Below are 18,010 nucleotides of genomic sequence, written 5' to 3'. Positions count from 1 at the left end.
CGGCTACTAGTTAAGGTAGGGTAAGTCAAGCTTCCGCCTTTCTTCCCCCTCCCCGAAAGTGATAGTTTGATTGCCGGCTGCTTGTTAACGTAGGGTCAGTCTAGCTCCCGCTATCCCTTCCCCTCCCTCTTCCCCCCCCCTCGAAAGGTGACGTGTGGGGCTCTGGTCAAACAGTAAATCACTCGACTCACAGCTCCCAACACTACTGTAAGTACATGCCTGCCTTGTATTCTAGTGGATTTATTGGTTAAAAGCTTCACTTTTGACCAATAATAAACTTAGTCCTTTCAGCCTTGCTCTATGTTGACTGTTGTAATAATCACCACGTCTTTTGAGTAGTGTACACTGCCATGGAGAGTGATTATTTAAGCAGTGGGTAACCTGTCTATCTTTCCAGCTTGGATGTCAGAGAGGGTCACCTGGCAATCAACGAGCAAAACAAGAGAAGGACTAACGTCCAGAGATTTCTCCATTTTGTATTGAAGTACCTGTGCACCTGTATGAAATTGCAGGACATAACCCCACATCATTGCAGTGGTAAAGAACCTGCTTTCCTGTCATCGGGATATTATACTCACGGCAATAATCTGTGAAGATCTAGCCAGTGGTGGTCACCAACACCTGCGACCCCCCCCCATCATCAGCAACGGCTACGATTTCAACAACAGTGTCACCAACACCAGACACCCACGTTTTATATACCTTTAAATTAGCGTTGAATTCAGTTATCATTTATATTTTTCATTTTTCATTTTCTTTAATGTAGGATTAATATTTCATATTTAAGTGTTTTACATTTTATATTTTCTATATAATAAAGTGTTTATGTTTGTCTGTTATTATTTCTTTTTCTATTCACTAATTTTCCTGAGGAGGAGCCAGCCTGAGTAATACTGACTGAAGTTGTTACAGGGCTGAGTAAGCCTTCACAGTCTTCATTGGGGTATCAAGGGATGTTTCACTCACGTCTGCCAATGCTCCCTTGGTGGTCATTGTGACATTCCCAGTAGACAACCCACATTCGTTGGGAAACCCACATTCGTTGGGAAACCCACATTCGTTGGGAAACCCACATTCGTTGCGTAACACCGAAATTGGGTTGGAAGTCACCACAGCAATCTTCTGGATCTTCGTTGTTTCTGCCACTCCAACAGACTTCTTGATTTTCAGCGTTGTTCCATGTTGGCCGGCCACTGACCAGGTTCCTCTCTTGACCTAAGGACTCGCAACAGGAGGATTACTTCGAATCCTCGTTCTCCTCTGTCAGTCGCCATATCTCAAACTTAGCAACCCTAAGCTCCTCTTTCAGCTGCTGGTACAGTTGCTCAAGAGAGGACATCCAGGAGGATGTCAAGAAGTGACATCCGCAATCGCATCCGCATTGTACTATAAGCAGATATCCGCATTTGCATCTGCATCCGCAAAATAAGTAAGACATCCTAATACACATCCGCATCCATGGATATCTAAATTTTCACATCCGATACATCCCTAGTGTACAGTAGGGTTATTACTGAAAGAATTAGAGGTAAGACAGAGAGTAGGACTGCAAATGAGCAAGGAGGCTTTAGAATGAGTAGATCAAGTGTTTACATTGAAGCATATATGTGAACAGTATTTAGATAAAGGAAGGGAAGTTTTCATTGCATTTATGGATTTAAAAAAGGCATATGATAGAGTGGATAGAGGAGCAATGTGGCAGATGTTGCAAGTGTATGGAATAGGTAGTAAATTACTAAATGCTGTAAAGTTTTTATGAGGATAGTGAGGCTCAGGTTAGAGTGTGTAGGAGAGAGGGAGATTACCTCCCAGTAAAAGTAGGTCTTAGACAGGGATGTGTAATGTCACCATGGTTGATTAATATATTTATAGATGGTGTTGTAAAAAAAGTAAATGCTTGGGTGTTGGGGAGAGGGGTGGCATTAAATTATAGGGAATGAAATTCAAACTGAGAGTTGACATAGTTACTTTTTGCTGATGATACTGTGCTTAAGGGAGATTCTAAAGGAATGTGATATCACATTGGCAAGAGGGAGTATGGAAGAAGTAAATGTTTTCAGATATTTGGGAGTTGACTTGTCAGCGGATGGGTTTATGAAGGATGAAATTAACCATACAATTGATGAAGGAAAAAAGGCGAGTGGTGCATTCAGGTATCTGTGGAGATAAAAAACATTATTCATGGAGGCAAAGAAGGGAATATATGAAAGTATAGCGGTTTTGCAAATGCTTCAGTAAGGAGGCAGCTGAAGACAGTGGTGTCTAAAGGCAATGTGTGGTGTAAATATTATGCAGAGGATTTGGAGTGTGGAAATTAGGAGGAGGTGTGGAGTTACTAAAAGTATTAGTCAGAGGGCTGAAGAGGGTTTGTTGAGGTGGTTTGGGCATTTAGAGAGAATGGATCAAAGTCTGACTTTTTTGGGTTATCCTAGATTCTCTACACATACGCTGCTATGTATGATAATCTATGTAACTGCATTTGTGTATACCTGAATAAACTTACTTCCTTAATGACTTGGAGAGCGCATAAATCTGTAGGGGAAGGAAGGCAGGGTAGAGGTCATCCTCTAAAATGTTGGAGAGGGGGGTAAAGGAGGTTTCGTGGATGAGGGGCTTGGATTTCCAGCAAGCATGTGTGAGCGTGTTAGACAGGAGTGAATAGAGACGAATAGTTTATGGGACCTGACAAGCTGTTGGAGTGTGAGCAGGGTAGTATTTTGTGAAGACATTCAGGGAAACCAGTTAGCCGGACTTGAGTCCTGGAAATGGGAAATACAATGCCTGCACTTTAACCTCTTGACTGTCGCAACCCCCAAATCCTGAGATGTCTCCTGGTGTCGCAAAATAAAAAAAAAAATAAATTTCCTACGAAATGATAAAGAATCTTTTCCTGATTGTAATGACACCAAAAGAATGAAAATTGATGGAAAACTGACGGAATTACGCTCTCACGAAGTTAGCGACCTTGGCGATATTTACGAATCGGCGATTTCGCCCACTTTGAGCCTTATTTCCAGCTAATTCCATTGTTCCAGTCAACCAAACTCATAGCTATTTCTTTAGAACTCCATTTTTTCTATCAATTGAGTACAAGAAACTGCCCATTTACTGATTTCAACTACCCAATAACGTGGTAAAAAATTTGCAATTTGGCCAATTTCACGAAAATTAAAAAATATGACAATTTCAAAATAGGGTCCAGAATGAACAATGCAAACATTCATGGCTCTAAAATAACATTATCTTTGTTCATCAGTCACGTCTCCAGGCCGCTCTGATATTACTCTTGCTTTCTATTTTGAATTTTTATTCAAACAAAAAATAGAAGATTTACTGTCATGCAGACTACTGCAATATTGTAATAATTGTATAAATAATGTCAACCCATTCATGACTGCATATTAGAATGCCTACTTGGACATTTATTGGAAAATGACATCTTTTGTTTACTTTTGAACATCGGCAAAAATTTTTATTCAAACATTTCCCCTACTTTGAGCTCCATTACAAGGTTCTTCTCATAGTAAAACCAATCAATGTCACCTCTGTTCCTATAATATGTTTTACTTTCTATCAAATGAGACCAAGAAAACGAGAATACAACCATAAATACTATATGAAAATAGACCACAAAGTCGGCATTTTAATTATAAAAAAAAGGTCGGAGTTTTTTTCTCATTATGCACTGCATGCTGCACTATTTTTTTTATATGGTGCACACTGACCACACAGACCCATTCTCTCACATGTGGGCCTACCAGCTTTCTCCTGCTTGATTTGAAGCCGCTAGAATTTATGAGTATACATACGTCAAAAACGGTGGCTCGTAAGACGTAAATATAAGACCAAAACAGTCAAAGGGTTAAAGGAGGGGTTTGGGATATTGGCAGTTTGGAGGGACTTCTGAACTGTCGAATCTGAGCACCTCTGCAAAGATAGTGATTATGTATGAGTGAGGTGAAAGTGTTGAATGATGATGAAAGTATTTTCTTTTTGAGGATTTTCTTTCTTTTTGGGTCACCTTGCCTCGGTGGGAGATGACCAACATGTTGAAAAAAAAAAAATACATACGATACCTTACCAACTACAATATTGCAAGTTTTGATGTAAATAAACCTTCAAATTACATAAGATAAAGAGTATTATCACATTTTCTGTTAATAATCAATGACCAATTATACTGGAGTCTAATGTGCTGGCTTCAATCTACACAAAAATGATAAAAGTATTGAACTCAGGTTAAAATGAATTTATTTCACAACCCAACCATGCTGAATAGAGGAAATGATAGAGAAAATGACTAGTAGGCAATGGCTCAAGTTTCAAGTCTATGCAAATCTAGGATAGCAAAAGCCTATAATATTACTAAAGCTTGCTTATCAGCAGTTGTAACCCAAAATTATTTACAAACTAAGTCTATGAATCTAAGTTCATACAAATGTTTTTACCTGAGAGCAAAATACCACTGGCTGAAGATGAGGCAATTTTTATAAAATAAATATAAATTGCATTTGTTACCACACTCATTCACACAATTTCTCTCTCTGATATTGCATGTTCACGGATTATAATGCAACTACAGTAATGCAAAAAAATACCGACAATATGTATTTATATAGATAATAGGTTCATCTCCTTGAATAATATACATTTAAATATATACTGTACATTTTGGAAGGGTGAATAATTTTTTCTTACTTTATAAAGGTTTTGGAAAACCTATTCTATATTTCCATGTATATATTTATGTATATAATGTAAGCAATGCTTTTCATCACTGCCTAAAAAATATGTATAACGAGTTGCACAGTACTACTGTATCTCTGCTAATACACTGTAAAACACTTGCTTTTCTTGATACAGTAAGTTAAGGTGTTACCCACAATGGCTCTGGCTGTTCCTGGCAATAAAATTCAAACCACCACTAGTAAATATGCTTATTCACCATTAACACCATATCACAAGCTCCACTACAATAATTTCAACTGTATCCCATATTCTTATGCAGTTTATAGAAGATTATTTTTAACTAAAAAAAAAAAAAGCAAATAATAGGCAAGGTTATGCCCTTCACTATATACGGTTGATTTACTCTGAACGTAAATGAGGCACACTACCTGTCCTAGCTACTCATAAATCTATGAAGTGCTAGGGGTACTGTCTGCTCAATATTTTCTGTTGTGGATGAAGGACACACAATATTTTTTTATAAAAACAGTATAATACTGTAATTAGAAAATTTTTACACAGTATACTCCAAAGAAAACTTTGTTTCGATACTTATTTTCCTCGGAACAACTTTCATAGTTTCTAGAACTCTTACAGCTACACTAACTCATAAACCAAAAATGAGAGCGAGCAGTAAAAAAATGCAGCTGCGTCAAAGAGAACTATGCATGACACCAACAAAATGAAGCAAGATGCTCGTGCGTGTGCCCCCATATAAATTACATGGTGCAAAGATTGTAGTGTTCAAGCAAGGCAGCTAAGCAGTGGTGATACACACCTGCTGGCCTGTAGATAAGGTGTAAATGTTTACAGGTGTGATGAATTGCTGGTCGGTGTGTCCTGGAGGCCGAACATAGTTAACAAACTAGTTTTCTTTACCTTACAGATGAAGCTACTATGGTGGTCATCGTCAGCCTCTTGTAACTAACATCTACTGAGGAGTGATGTGTCTGTGGCAGACTCAAGTTTCATTGACTAGTGCATTTGTAGTTGACTAATGTGTAAATATTGTTAATAGATTCAACAGATTTAATTAAGAGAGAACTGATGCATCTGTGAAAGTTAACTACGTGTTTGTGACATACTGTAAAAAAGCCCACAAATTATTTATTAGGCATACCTATGGTGACTAAAGGGCAGTTTGGCACATGTGATGACACACTCAGAGTTAGTCTCATGAGCTAAAGTGTCATTACCATCAACAAACAGAGACCATAAGAAATTTAAAATATGAAATTATTTTGCTTATAATGAAGCTCATGTTTGTAAAAAATATGCAAGATATTTTAATGTATATTAGGCTTTCTAAAGAACTGATCCTGTCCCAGATACATGTGTGGCTATGTGGTGTTCTAGCAGTACCTGTGGTAATGTACTAGTGAGGATAGTCAACAACAAATAACCTCTGCTAGAGAAATCTTTGATAGTTACTGTATTTAAATTCTAGTACAGTATTTTCCACTTCATTAATTTAAGCCAGCTGTTGAGAGCATGCACAGACATGTACTGCCTTGTTAATGCACACTGGACATGGAGCACAGACACAGCCTCACCACAAGGACCAAGAAAACAGACAGCCTCAGCACACTCTCAACACTTAAGCTGTACCTGGAACACGGTTATGCTGGCCCATAAGAGACTGTCAAAGTTCTTGCGGTCACAAGAAGTTGAATTGTCCGGGTTCTTTTTGCAGAATTTGCAACCGAAAAGATTCATGCCCAGTATACTAGAAAGAGAGAAAACATTGGTAAACCATAACTTATTTAGGCTAACAGAAAGTACTGTTAGTATAACTAAATGTGGTTAACAAAATTATTAAAAACTATAAACCATAACATAATGAAGTTGTCTGATGATAATTGTGAGTATAATTTAATTTGTAAATAAATTAGTTGAGCTGTAACTTAGAATGGTTGACAAAAAGCACTGGAAAACATAATTTTGGTGAGTAGAAATTAATCAGTTTTTTCTGGCCATTAAAATTATTATTATATTTGATCAAGTTAAAGGAAATTATTGGTGACCCATATATTTGGGGGCCAAGATAACATTATATAACTTCATATGATTTAATATAATACAAATGAAAATCATAACTTGGTCAGGTCTAGTTAGGACAATAGCAACTTCCTCTGGTGGACATAAGCAAACTATGGTGAGAGCAAGCAACAATAATATAATCGAGAAAAAGCCATGATGTACAAGAGTGCGCGGCTGTATGGACTTTATTCCAATGTGCTTCCACTAATGGCTTTTGGTGCATTGCAACAAAACACTGAATTCAACCTAAGTATTATAAGATATAAGATACATGACCAATTACCAAAAGTGTAAATGAGCCCACAGAATTTTATCTACTATAAAAATGCAAACCTTGACTTTGGGATGTTTGAAACGTGTAAGTATAATAAAGGTGATATGAAGAAAAGAATGACTAAGCATTATGAATGAAAGGAAACATGATATTTCACCAATGAGGGAAACCAAGTTAAAAGGGTCACTAGTCTTTTAATATGGAGGAGGAGAAGGAATTAAGGCAGTTGTGCCCAAACAAATAAAAGCTAAAACATGTGCCAATTCTGTTGAATGAACAACTCAGGTAGAAAAAGAAAGGGTATGAATGCTTTAATTTGAGAAATGTGAATAAAAGAATGAAAGTAGAATGCATGGAGTGATGTACTGTCTTATGAAAAATTAACCAAACATGAGACAAATACGATTATTACTATATTCTTCAGAGAACTGATCCCCATGCCTTTCTGGAGAAAGCTGTTTGTATAACCATTTAACTATGTTGAGTGGCTATGTTTTATAAAGAAAGGCATAAGTATACAACATATAATGAAGTGTATAATGAGAGCTGTCTTTTGGACTATGTGCTGATAGTCATAAGGCTAAGTGGTAACAGCTTAGATGCACTGTACAGTACTGTGCATGCTTTCAGAAGAAGCTAAAGTGGAAGCTAAAGTATGAATATATAGGTGGAATAAAGAGAATCAGTTAGAAGAAAAAATTAAATTAATAAGTTTAAGAAAAAACTAAGAAACAGTTGCTGTTGGAATAAAGATTAGTTAGATTAAGAAGTCACAAGAATGAGGAAAATGCATTAGGTGAATATAAGAAATCAGTACCAGCATATTTGTGTCATACAGTACAATAACCTGAGGATAAATGTATTAAAATCATAGAAAAGGGATATGTTTTTGTTGCTTTTGAGAGTTGCAAAGCAATATGTTATAAATAAAAGGGCAGTTAATCTTGCAGACTTTTGGAAATATGCCTTACTAAAAGACAACTATGACCTTGTAAAGTAAAAGGACACAAATGCAACTAATGTGACTTTTTATTGTGGCAACGTTTCGCTCTCCAGGAGCTTTATCAAGCCATTACAAACAATACATGGACACAGAGGGTATATAAAGGCTCAGAGTGAGGGGCAATACTAGTGAGGTACCATTTCGATGTTCACTAGTGGTAGTAGTAGTAGTAGTAGTAGTAGTGACAAAAGTAATACAATATGGTAGAGCAATTAATTCGTACATGAGTAAAAGGATATAAAAGCTATTACTTGGGGAACATAAAAATAGGTTGGGCAAATATAGATTGGAAAGAGGCAGCTTGTTTCAGTGTTCACTCTCTGTAATGTCCTTTGTGTAGTATAACAGGAGAGACTATGTGATGGCAGGGTTTACTGTTTTCAGGAGGATTCTTGCTAAGACTTCGGAGATTGTGAAACTGCCATTGTTTTGTTTAATTGTATTCGAAACAGCGATCAGTGCTGATTCGAGGCACTTGCGTCTGCGGAAATTAGTTTCTTTGATCACTAATTGGGCATCTCTGAATTTCATGAGATGATTGGTGGAATTTCGGTGTTGTACACAGGCGTTGTTCAAGTTATCGTTCCTACATGCGTAAATGTGTTCATTGAGGCGGGTGTCGAGGTTTCTTGCTGTTTCACCTACGTAAATCTTGTCACAGCCTCCACAGGGTATAGTGTAAACTCCTGCATTGACTGGTTCGTGGTGCTTGGATTTTGTCCTGGTTAGATCCTTGATTGAAGTGCTAGAAGCGATGGCGACTCTGGTGTTAGCTTGTGAAAGTACTTTTGAGACGTTCAATGCAACCTGGCTGTTGGGAAGAATTATAACTTTGTTGGGAGTGGTGTTGATGCATGGAGAATTAATGATATTAAGAGCTCTTTTCTTGCAGTCTTTGATGAAAAAAGAAGGAAAATGTAACTCAGTGAATGTTTGGTGAATGTATGTACATTCCTCGTCAAGAAACTCAGGACTACAAATTCGGTATGCTCTTCGGAAAAACCCGATGATGATGCCTCTTTTGGTCTTGGTGTCTTGACTGGAATAGAAGTGTGTGAGATCATTTTTATTGGTGGGTTTTCGATAAACTTGAAATCTTAGGTTGTTGTCTACTTTGTGAATGAGGACGTCGAGGAAAGGTAGCTTGTCATTGGACTCTTCTTCTAGTGTAAACTGGATCGTCGGTTCAACTGCATTGAGCCTTGCCTGAAGATCCCGTACATCAAAACGTTTGGGAGTTATTACGAGGACGTCATCCACGTAACGTAACCAAGCGACTCTTGAAGGGATGATGTTGGCGAAGTGTTCGGACTCTAGGTGTTCCATGTATAAGTTGGCTAGGACGGCACTGATGGGGGACCCCATTCCCATGCCGTAGGTTTGTTTGTAGAGCTTGTTATTGAAAGAAAAACAGTTGAAATTAACACAGAGTTCAATCAAGTCAACAAAATCTCCGGGAGGTAGAGGAAGATTAAGGTCCTGATTGACTTTACGTCGTAGAACCTTGATGGCTTTTTTAGTAGGTACTTTTGTGAAGAGGGAAGTCACATCCAAACTGCTTAGTTTCTTGTTACGGATGGAGAGGTTACAGATGCGGCTGAGAAGGTCGCCTGAGTGTTTAAGATGAGCGGGGCTGATGGTCCCCAGAAGGCAGGAAAGATGTTTGGCAAGAACTCCGGCTAGTTTGTGCGGAGCACTGCCTATTCCTGACGTGATTGGTCTGAGAGGAATGTTGTGTTTATGGGTCTTGGGTAAACCATACATATGTGCTTGTTTAGGGTTGCTTGGTAACAAGTGCAGAAGTTTCTTCCCTTCTCTAGTGCATTTGAGTATTTGTCTGGTTTTGTATAGAAAATCTTTGGTGAGCGTCTCCCACTGTTGAGTGCCGATGGATTCGTATGTAGATTGATCATTCAGAAGGTCCATCATTTTAGTGTTGTAGTCACTGGTGTTGAGTATGACGACTCCACCACATTTACGCATGTAGGAATGATAACTTGAACAACGCCTGTGTACAACACCGAAATTCCACCAATCATCTCATGAAATTCAGAGACGCCCAATTAGTGATCAAAGAAACTAATTTCCGCAGACACAAGTGCCTCGAATCAGCACTGATCGCTGTTTCGAATACAATTAAACAAAACAACGGCAGTTTCACAATCTCCGAAGTCTTAGCAAGAATCCTCCTGAAAACAGTAAACCCTGCCATCACATAGTCTCTCCTGTTATACTACACAAAGCACATTACAGAGAGTGAACACTGAAACAAGCTGCCTCTTTCCAGTCTATATTTGCCCAACCTATTTTTATGTTACCCAAGTAATAGCTTTTATATCCTTTTACTCATGTACGAATTAATTGCTCTACCATATTGTATTACTTTTGTCACTACTACTACTACCACTAGTGAACATCAAAATGTTACCTCACTAGTATTGCCCCTCACTCTGAGCCTTTATATACCCTCTGTGTCCATGTATTGTTTGTAATGGCTTGATAAAGCTCCTGGAGAGCGAAACGTTGCCACAATAAAAAGTCACATTAGTTGCATTTGTGTCCTTTTACTTTACATATTGTCGGTAATTCTACCAACTTTATTACAACTATGACCTTATATAGTATTAAATGACTGAGCTATGCAGCAGGACCAGCATTCCTGAAGAATCTTTAGCGACAACTCATGGTGGAAAATACAATGAAATGAACAGTTTGACAGACAAGAAGCGAAGAGAGATCAGTTAATAGTGGAGATTTCCAAAGAAGACACAGCAAGAGAAAATATACACACACTATTTTATGAAAGGTGGTAAGTCATCCTTGATGGATGTGATGAATACAACAGGGTCTATAATGTACACAAGGTTAGGAAATTAGAAAAGAAGCAGTCAAAGATGACTGAAGAAGTTAAATGAAATACTAGACTTAAAGGTAAGATAAAGGACAACTACAACAGTAAGACAAAATGCTGTTAATGCCCAGGTGATGCCCTGACCATGGAAAGCCACTGAGCATATTGCAGAATTTACAGAAATCCAATATGGCCATCACAAAAATAAGTAGACTATTGTTCATCATTCTTGCTCATAACACCATTTCTAATATGTACGTTATTAGGAAGATTTGCAATGGGCAAAAATGAACTGATGATTACTGGGGTATTCTCCATCAACAATGTATAGGATCTCATAGTCATAAAATTAACTCTCTGGTATGTGCAAATCAATGGGTTATGAAATGGAAAATCTTATTGGTCTTGCATAAAGGTTATACATATTACAAATTTGTCATTACAAAAATTCAAATTTGTTAACAATGTGTTGGAGTGTGAGCACGATAACATTTATGAAATGATTCAAGAAAACTCAATTATCCAAACTTTGAGTTCTGGAGGTGGGAAATACAGTGCTTACACTCAGTGTGGTGGGAATGCTGCAATTTTAAGTCATTTGACTTGTGATGTTTGAACACTTTTGGACGAGTGATGGTGAATGAGTTTCACCTTTCAGGTCACCATACCTCAAAGGGACCTCTAAGGATAATAAAACCGTAAAAAACATTGAACTACCAACAACTGATAAAGCGGTTGCCACACAATAAAAGGATATCTACATCATCAAAGACCAAACACTGGCCTATACATTTTTATTACATTCATGATAGGAGCACTACATCTACATGTGTCAAATAATACCTGGGAAAATGGGAGGAAATCAAAGTTGATAAAATGAACTGAAGGTCAGGGCTAATTCCTTGAATCAAGAGACCTCTCACTGGTATCAAAAAACCTTCCTTTTGAGTCATGCCTGCAGATAACCTTTTGATTAGGCAGGCTTCAGTTAAGTTAGACTTAGTGCTTCTTGTACGTCACTGTGAAAGCCTTTGGTATTTATTATGCAAAGGTGGAAGGCCTGATATTAAGAGAAACTCATAATCCTTACAGAGTACAGTAGGGCCCCGCTTTACGGTGTTCCACTAATACGGCAATGTCAAATTATGACCAAAATTTGCTATACGGCAAGCGGTCTTTCAAATATGGCGCACCCCACCCGGTTTGTTTACAATCTCTGTGACCACATCTATTATGTCTGGAAACTTTCCAAAATTTCAAGTGTTTTATAGTTACTGCATATTTTATATGTACTCTAATAATTATACTTATGTGTACCTGTACCTAAATATACACCTACCATCCGACTTACGACCTGCTCGACTTACGACCACTCGACTTATGACCGTGTTTTTATGCCAAATTTCTTGGAAATAAACAACTATTTGTGTTGTACACAGTGTTTATCCTAAACCTTACAGTATAAAATACAGTACTAACAGCATAAAAAGTAAAGTAAAACATGAAATACCAAAATAAAACAATAAAATAAAGTCATAACAAAAATGTTTTGTTGATATTCAGTAGTAAAGTTCAACTTACAACCATTTCAACTTACGACCGGTTTCTCAGAACCAAACTCGGTCGTAAGTCGGATGGTAGGTGTACTTACACACTGTGCTGGTGTGCAGGTACACATTAAAATCGCTAAGAGTCTCTCGACTCATGATGCCAATATGTAGTACATAATAATCATCACCCTTTGGGCACATTATATGTCTTATTTTACATTAATATAGACATTTTCATTAATCCATCTATGATATTTTCCTCAAAATTATATAAGAAACATGTTACATAGCATATAAACATGATATGTACACTCACAGAATAAAAATTGACGTAAATATGAGATTTGTTTACAAAGCGGCTGTGTAGGTAGTGTCATAAGAATTACGTTTTCTCTAGTCAAACACTGGGGGATAACTGTAGAAAAATATTCCTTTCATATGCCTTCACTCTATATATAGCAATTCACGACCCTTGTGGGTTTAGTGCTTTTTTATTATGATGATGATAATATCATCTTCACTCTAAAAATGGTGTGCTGCATGAGAATGGGAGTGTTGCTGCTTGTTTATTCTGTACTAACTAGTACAACTTGTACACAAAGTAAGAGTATTTGTATTGTGAGGTAATTATTATAATAAAAAAATATTGTGAGGTAAAGTTTTAATAACTCTTACAAACGTACGTGAATGAACTAAAAGCAGACACACATTAATACGCATTTATTTCGCCTGACAAAGTGATCGCCCACTACCTGTTCAGTTTGTAATCTTACATTGTCTGAACTCTGTACCTCATTCTCTCTCTCGTTTACTCTTTCATTAACTAGTTGGCTCTCATTGATGATGGCAACTAAGCTTAGCTGTGATAAAAAGAGAAGTTGAAAGCCTCTTGCTTTAAGTACCAAGTTAGAGGATGACAGTGTGCCATTCAGATTTTATTCAATAAACACCCTGCCACTTACCTCTCACACAATATTAATATTTTAAGGTAAGTAATAAGTGTACTCTGTGTATCTTAGTAACTTCTGGGAGCAGGGATAACATTAAGCTTTCTCTGCCCAGCCACCAGAGAAAACGTGTATGAATCTGCGTTTGGCCCAGCCACTCCCCCACTCTGCTTTTGTTTACAATTTTTTGCATGAATTATTCATTACTTCTCCCTTCGTTTATGATGACATCTAAAGGTAGTTGTTAGAAACGATTAAATTCAGTGAACAAGGTACGTCGATGCTAATAATATGGCTCTGGGCCACAATGTAGGTAGCCGGTAGGTGTAGCCCAGGCGGGCTACACCTACCGGCTACCTACACTGAGTTCCTACAAATAAATACTACTCACCTCTCTTCCTATACTAAGACTACTTATATTCTAAGGTAAATAATGAGTGTACTGTATGTGTATTTTAACTCTCTGGGATGTTTTAAATATCGTATATTAAGTATGAGACAGGGAGCCAGGGCTACCTACACCTGACTTGCTACAAATAAGTACTACTCACCTCTCTCCCTACATTAAGATCACAAATACTTAAAGATAAGTAATGAATGTACTGTGAATGTATTTTACTTTGTGTGTTTTAAATGCCTAGTTCTATTACTAACTTAATATAATTTAGTGTAAACTTGTTGTCTGGCATTTATATGCATTTATAAATGGAAAAAATGGCGTTCTGCCTTCCGGCAATGTCTGCTTTCCAGCTATAGCCTGGAACCTAACCCACCGTATAAATGGGGCCCTACTGTACAAGCTGGAAGATCAACAGCCATCTCTCTGCAAGAGGCTGTTATACACAAGTAATTTCATTGGAAGCATAACCAGTAAACTGTTCGTCACATATATCTAAGTCAATGAGATCAGTGTCAGTGCTGTACAATTATGCATAATTCATTATGTCCTCAAATTTGCTGTGAGTGGTAAATCTTGGCTTACACATGAGAGTATAGGTCTGTGGTAAATGTGCACAGAATAAAAAAAAAATCATGCTCCATGCAATACATGATGGGAACAGCTAACCTCTGACCTTGGCTTGGGGTAAAAATAGCAAATTTCAGACTTTTTTTTTTTTTTTTTTTTTTTTTTTTTTTTGGTGGTTTTCATGGTTTCATTGAGTGCTTCTTAATGTCAATAGATAGATCAGATACTAAAGAAATGGAGATTTTTATGTAGGTTTAAGACCAGAAAGTGGCCTGCAATAAACATCAAACTGGAAGAAATTATTAATCTTGGCAATTTTCCTAGGGAAGGGGAAGGTTAGGTCCCCCTTCCTCAGTCTGTTTTATAGGATTTTACTAAGTCTGCTTCAATTACTGGGACAGCCTCCCTCCGACCAAGCATTTGGATGCAGCCAAGAAATAGGGAAAAATGTCTGTTTTTTATGTGATGAGAATTCAAAATGATGTGCAAGTTTTATAAAGGAGAGGCCTGGAGATATGATTAACAAACATGAAGAAGGTTGTTTTAGTGACAGGAAAGCCTACAGTGTTTGTTTTAGACTGTTCTTAACCCTTTCAGGGTCCAAGGCCAAAATCTGAAGTCACGCACCAGTGTCCAAGAATTTTCAAAAAAAAAATTTGTTATTTTTTCTTATGAAATCGTAGAGAATCTTTTTGTGAAGGTAATAAAACAAAAAGTACGAAATTTGGTGGAAAATTGACGAAATTATGCTCTCGCGAATTTTGATGTGTCAGCGATATTTATGAGTCGGCGATTTTGCCGATTTTGACTCCCATTTTAGGCCAATTACATTATTCCAATCAACTAAATTCTTAGCTATTTCACTAGTATTACTTCTATTCTATCGATTGAGCACAAGAAATCGCCAAATCAACTGTTTCAACTACAAAATAAAGTGATCGGAAATTGTTAATTTGGCCAATTTAACACAAAGTTCAAAATATTCCAATTTCAAAATAGGCTCCAGAATAAACAATGTAGGTATTCCTGGAACTAAACTAACATTTCCTCTGTTCATTAGTTACATTTTGAGGCTTTACAAATAAATTCCATTTTGATTTTTTATTCACATAATGAATTTTTATTCACACCAAAAAATAGATTTACTGTTATGCAATACTGCAATAATTGTATAAATATTATAACCATATTTGTGAATGTATATTAGACCCACCAGCTGACGTGTATTAGATGTGTGAGGTCGTTTGTTTACTCTTGAATATCGGCAAAAATTTAACATTTCCGCTACTTTGAGCTCAGTTTCAAGCCATTTCCAGTGCTAAAACCAATCAAAATCATCTCTATTTCTGTAATATGTCTTCCAATCTATCAAATGTGACCAAGAAATCGCAAATACAACTATAAAAAACATACGAAAAAACACTGCAAAGTCGCTGTTTTAATCGAAAAATCATGATGTATTCTCTCATATCTAGGCCCAAATGTATCACTCACAGTTTATCAGAGTGAGCTGAGCTCATGGCGTAGATCTACGGTTTGGACATTCACCGTAAAGCCGTAGATCTACGGGACGGACCCTGAAAGGGTTAAATTGGATTTTGCTGAAAATAGTGTAAAACTGGGTAAATTACAAATTTTCAGGCACATAATAGGGTTGTTCTGACAGATGAATGGGCAGTCTCTTATGATCAATGGGTAATACAGAAGTGACACTAATGATATTGCCATGAATTGGGTCAGTTTAAGCAGTGGAACTGACCTAACAACCTCAAAGTTGATGAAACTGCAGTTACCTAAAGTGCTCTCTGACAACCAACTTTGCACATGTGTAATTCTGTTGCAAGTGTATGGAATAGGTGGTAGGTTATTTAAAGCAGTTAAACAGTTTTTAAGAGGAAAGTAAGGCACTGGTCAGGATATGTAAGAGAGAGGAAACTTATTTTCCAGGCCTTAGATAGGGATGTGTGATATCACCATGGTTGTTTACGATGCAGTCAGACGTCACGTGTGGTCACTGTCCTAAGCTATCTGGGAATTAGCATGGGGTGTTACTGAGCACCATGGCCTGCTGTAGTGCTTTGGAATCTCAGGTTAAGTGTTGAAGGAGGTGGTTCTACTTTTTCAGGATGAAAATAGGAGGCTGAAGCCTCGCCTAGATGGGTTTGGGAGTGTGAGATGGTTCGAGCTGGTGAGGAAAAGGATACCAGCAGTGAGGTAAAGAGTTGAAGGCACTTTAAGTGGTAAGTGATTCACAATTCAGGAAGAAGGACGATAAGGAAGGTTAATAGAGAAGATGTGAAGGTAGGAAATTGATTCTCTGTTCTCTAGGATTAGTGTACTTCAGTGGTCAGTGAGGTTAACAGTACCACTGACTCCCCTGCTAATCAAGGTAAGAATATTCTAATTGTAGGAGATTCTCAGGTAAGATATATGGACCGTGCTTTTTGTAACAGAGATAGGAAGGTCAGACAAAGGGTGTGCCTCCAAGAAGCTGGTGTTGGTAACAGAGTCAGCAGGTTGGATAATATTATGTTAGGTAATGGGAACAAGCCCATTATCTTAGTGCTAGTGGAAATGACATCAGGAAGGGGAGGAGACAGGAGCTGCTGGATAAGTACATGTCAGCCATAGAAGTAGTCAGGTCTAAGGGAGGGATCCCAATCATATGTAGCATCTTGCCTAGAAGGAGAGTGGACAATAAATGGATATCTAGGGCAATTGGTATAAACTGCTGACTAGACAGGTACTGCAAGGAACTGCAATCCCATTCATTGATAACTGGGACAAATTCTATGGCAAGCATGATATGTATGCAAGGGATGGGGTTCATCTCTCTGGGGCTGGAGTGGTTGCATTAGCCAATTCGATTGAGGGGGTCACTGATGACTTGTCTAGGAATTTAAACTGATAGGTTATAGATGTATAGGTAGTAGGTTGGTAGACAGCAACCGCCCAGGGAGGTACTACCGTCCTGCCAAGTGAGTGTAAAATGAAAGCCTGTAATTGTTTTACATGATGGTAGGATTGCTGGTGTCCATTTTTCTGTCTCATAAACATGAGAGGTTTCAGGTACATCTTGCTACTTCTACTTACACTTAGGTCACACTACACATACATGTACAAGCATATATATACACACCCCTCTGGGTTTTCTTCTATTTTCTTACTAGTTCTTGTTCTTGTTTATTTCCTCTTACCTCCATGGGGAAGTGGAACAGAATTCTTCCTCCGTAAGCCATGCGTGTTGTAAGAGGTGACTAAAATGCCAAGAGCAAGGGTCTAGTAACCCCTTCTCCTGTATATATTACTAAATGTAAAAGGAGAAACTTTCATTTTTCCTTTTGGGCCACCCCGCCTCAGTGGGATACAGCCAGAGTGTTGAAAGAAAGAAACAAAGGTTATAGATGTATGGGTGTTTGTGGTAAACAATCAGGCTGCAGCATTATGGTTGAAAACAGCAGATATTACCAGGATACCCCAGGGATATGTTTAAAAGACAATATTCAGCTCAGGTCAATTCTCCACATTACAGAATGGATATAAATTCGCTAGAAAACATCCAGTATATTATTATTATTATTATAATCAAAAAGAAGCGCTAAGCCACAAGGGCTATACAGCGCTGCAGGGTAGGGAAGGAAGTGAGGGTA

At 37.7% G+C, this 18,010-nt stretch overlaps 1 protein-coding gene across 2 annotated transcripts in view; it reads right to left on the bottom strand.

The window, feature by feature from the left end:
- Ca-alpha1T (Ca[2+]-channel protein alpha[[1]] subunit T) overlaps window positions 1-18,010 on the bottom strand; it is a 658,731-nt gene that overhangs the window by 433,245 nt on the left and 207,476 nt on the right. For both annotated transcript variants that reach the window (XM_070088225.1, XM_070088226.1), the window contains one exon: window positions 6,337-6,454. In XM_070088225.1, coding sequence (XP_069944326.1) covers window positions 6,337-6,454 — 118 coding nt within the window. The remainder of the gene's footprint in view (window positions 1-6,336; window positions 6,455-18,010) is intronic.

This window comes from Cherax quadricarinatus, chromosome 24 (assembly GCF_038502225.1).
Source record: "Cherax quadricarinatus isolate ZL_2023a chromosome 24, ASM3850222v1, whole genome shotgun sequence".
Classification (NCBI taxonomy): Eukaryota; Metazoa; Arthropoda; class Malacostraca; order Decapoda; family Parastacidae; genus Cherax; species Cherax quadricarinatus.
The sequence above is the reverse complement of the archived record's forward strand: the minus strand, read 5'-3'. Positions and strand labels throughout refer to the sequence as shown.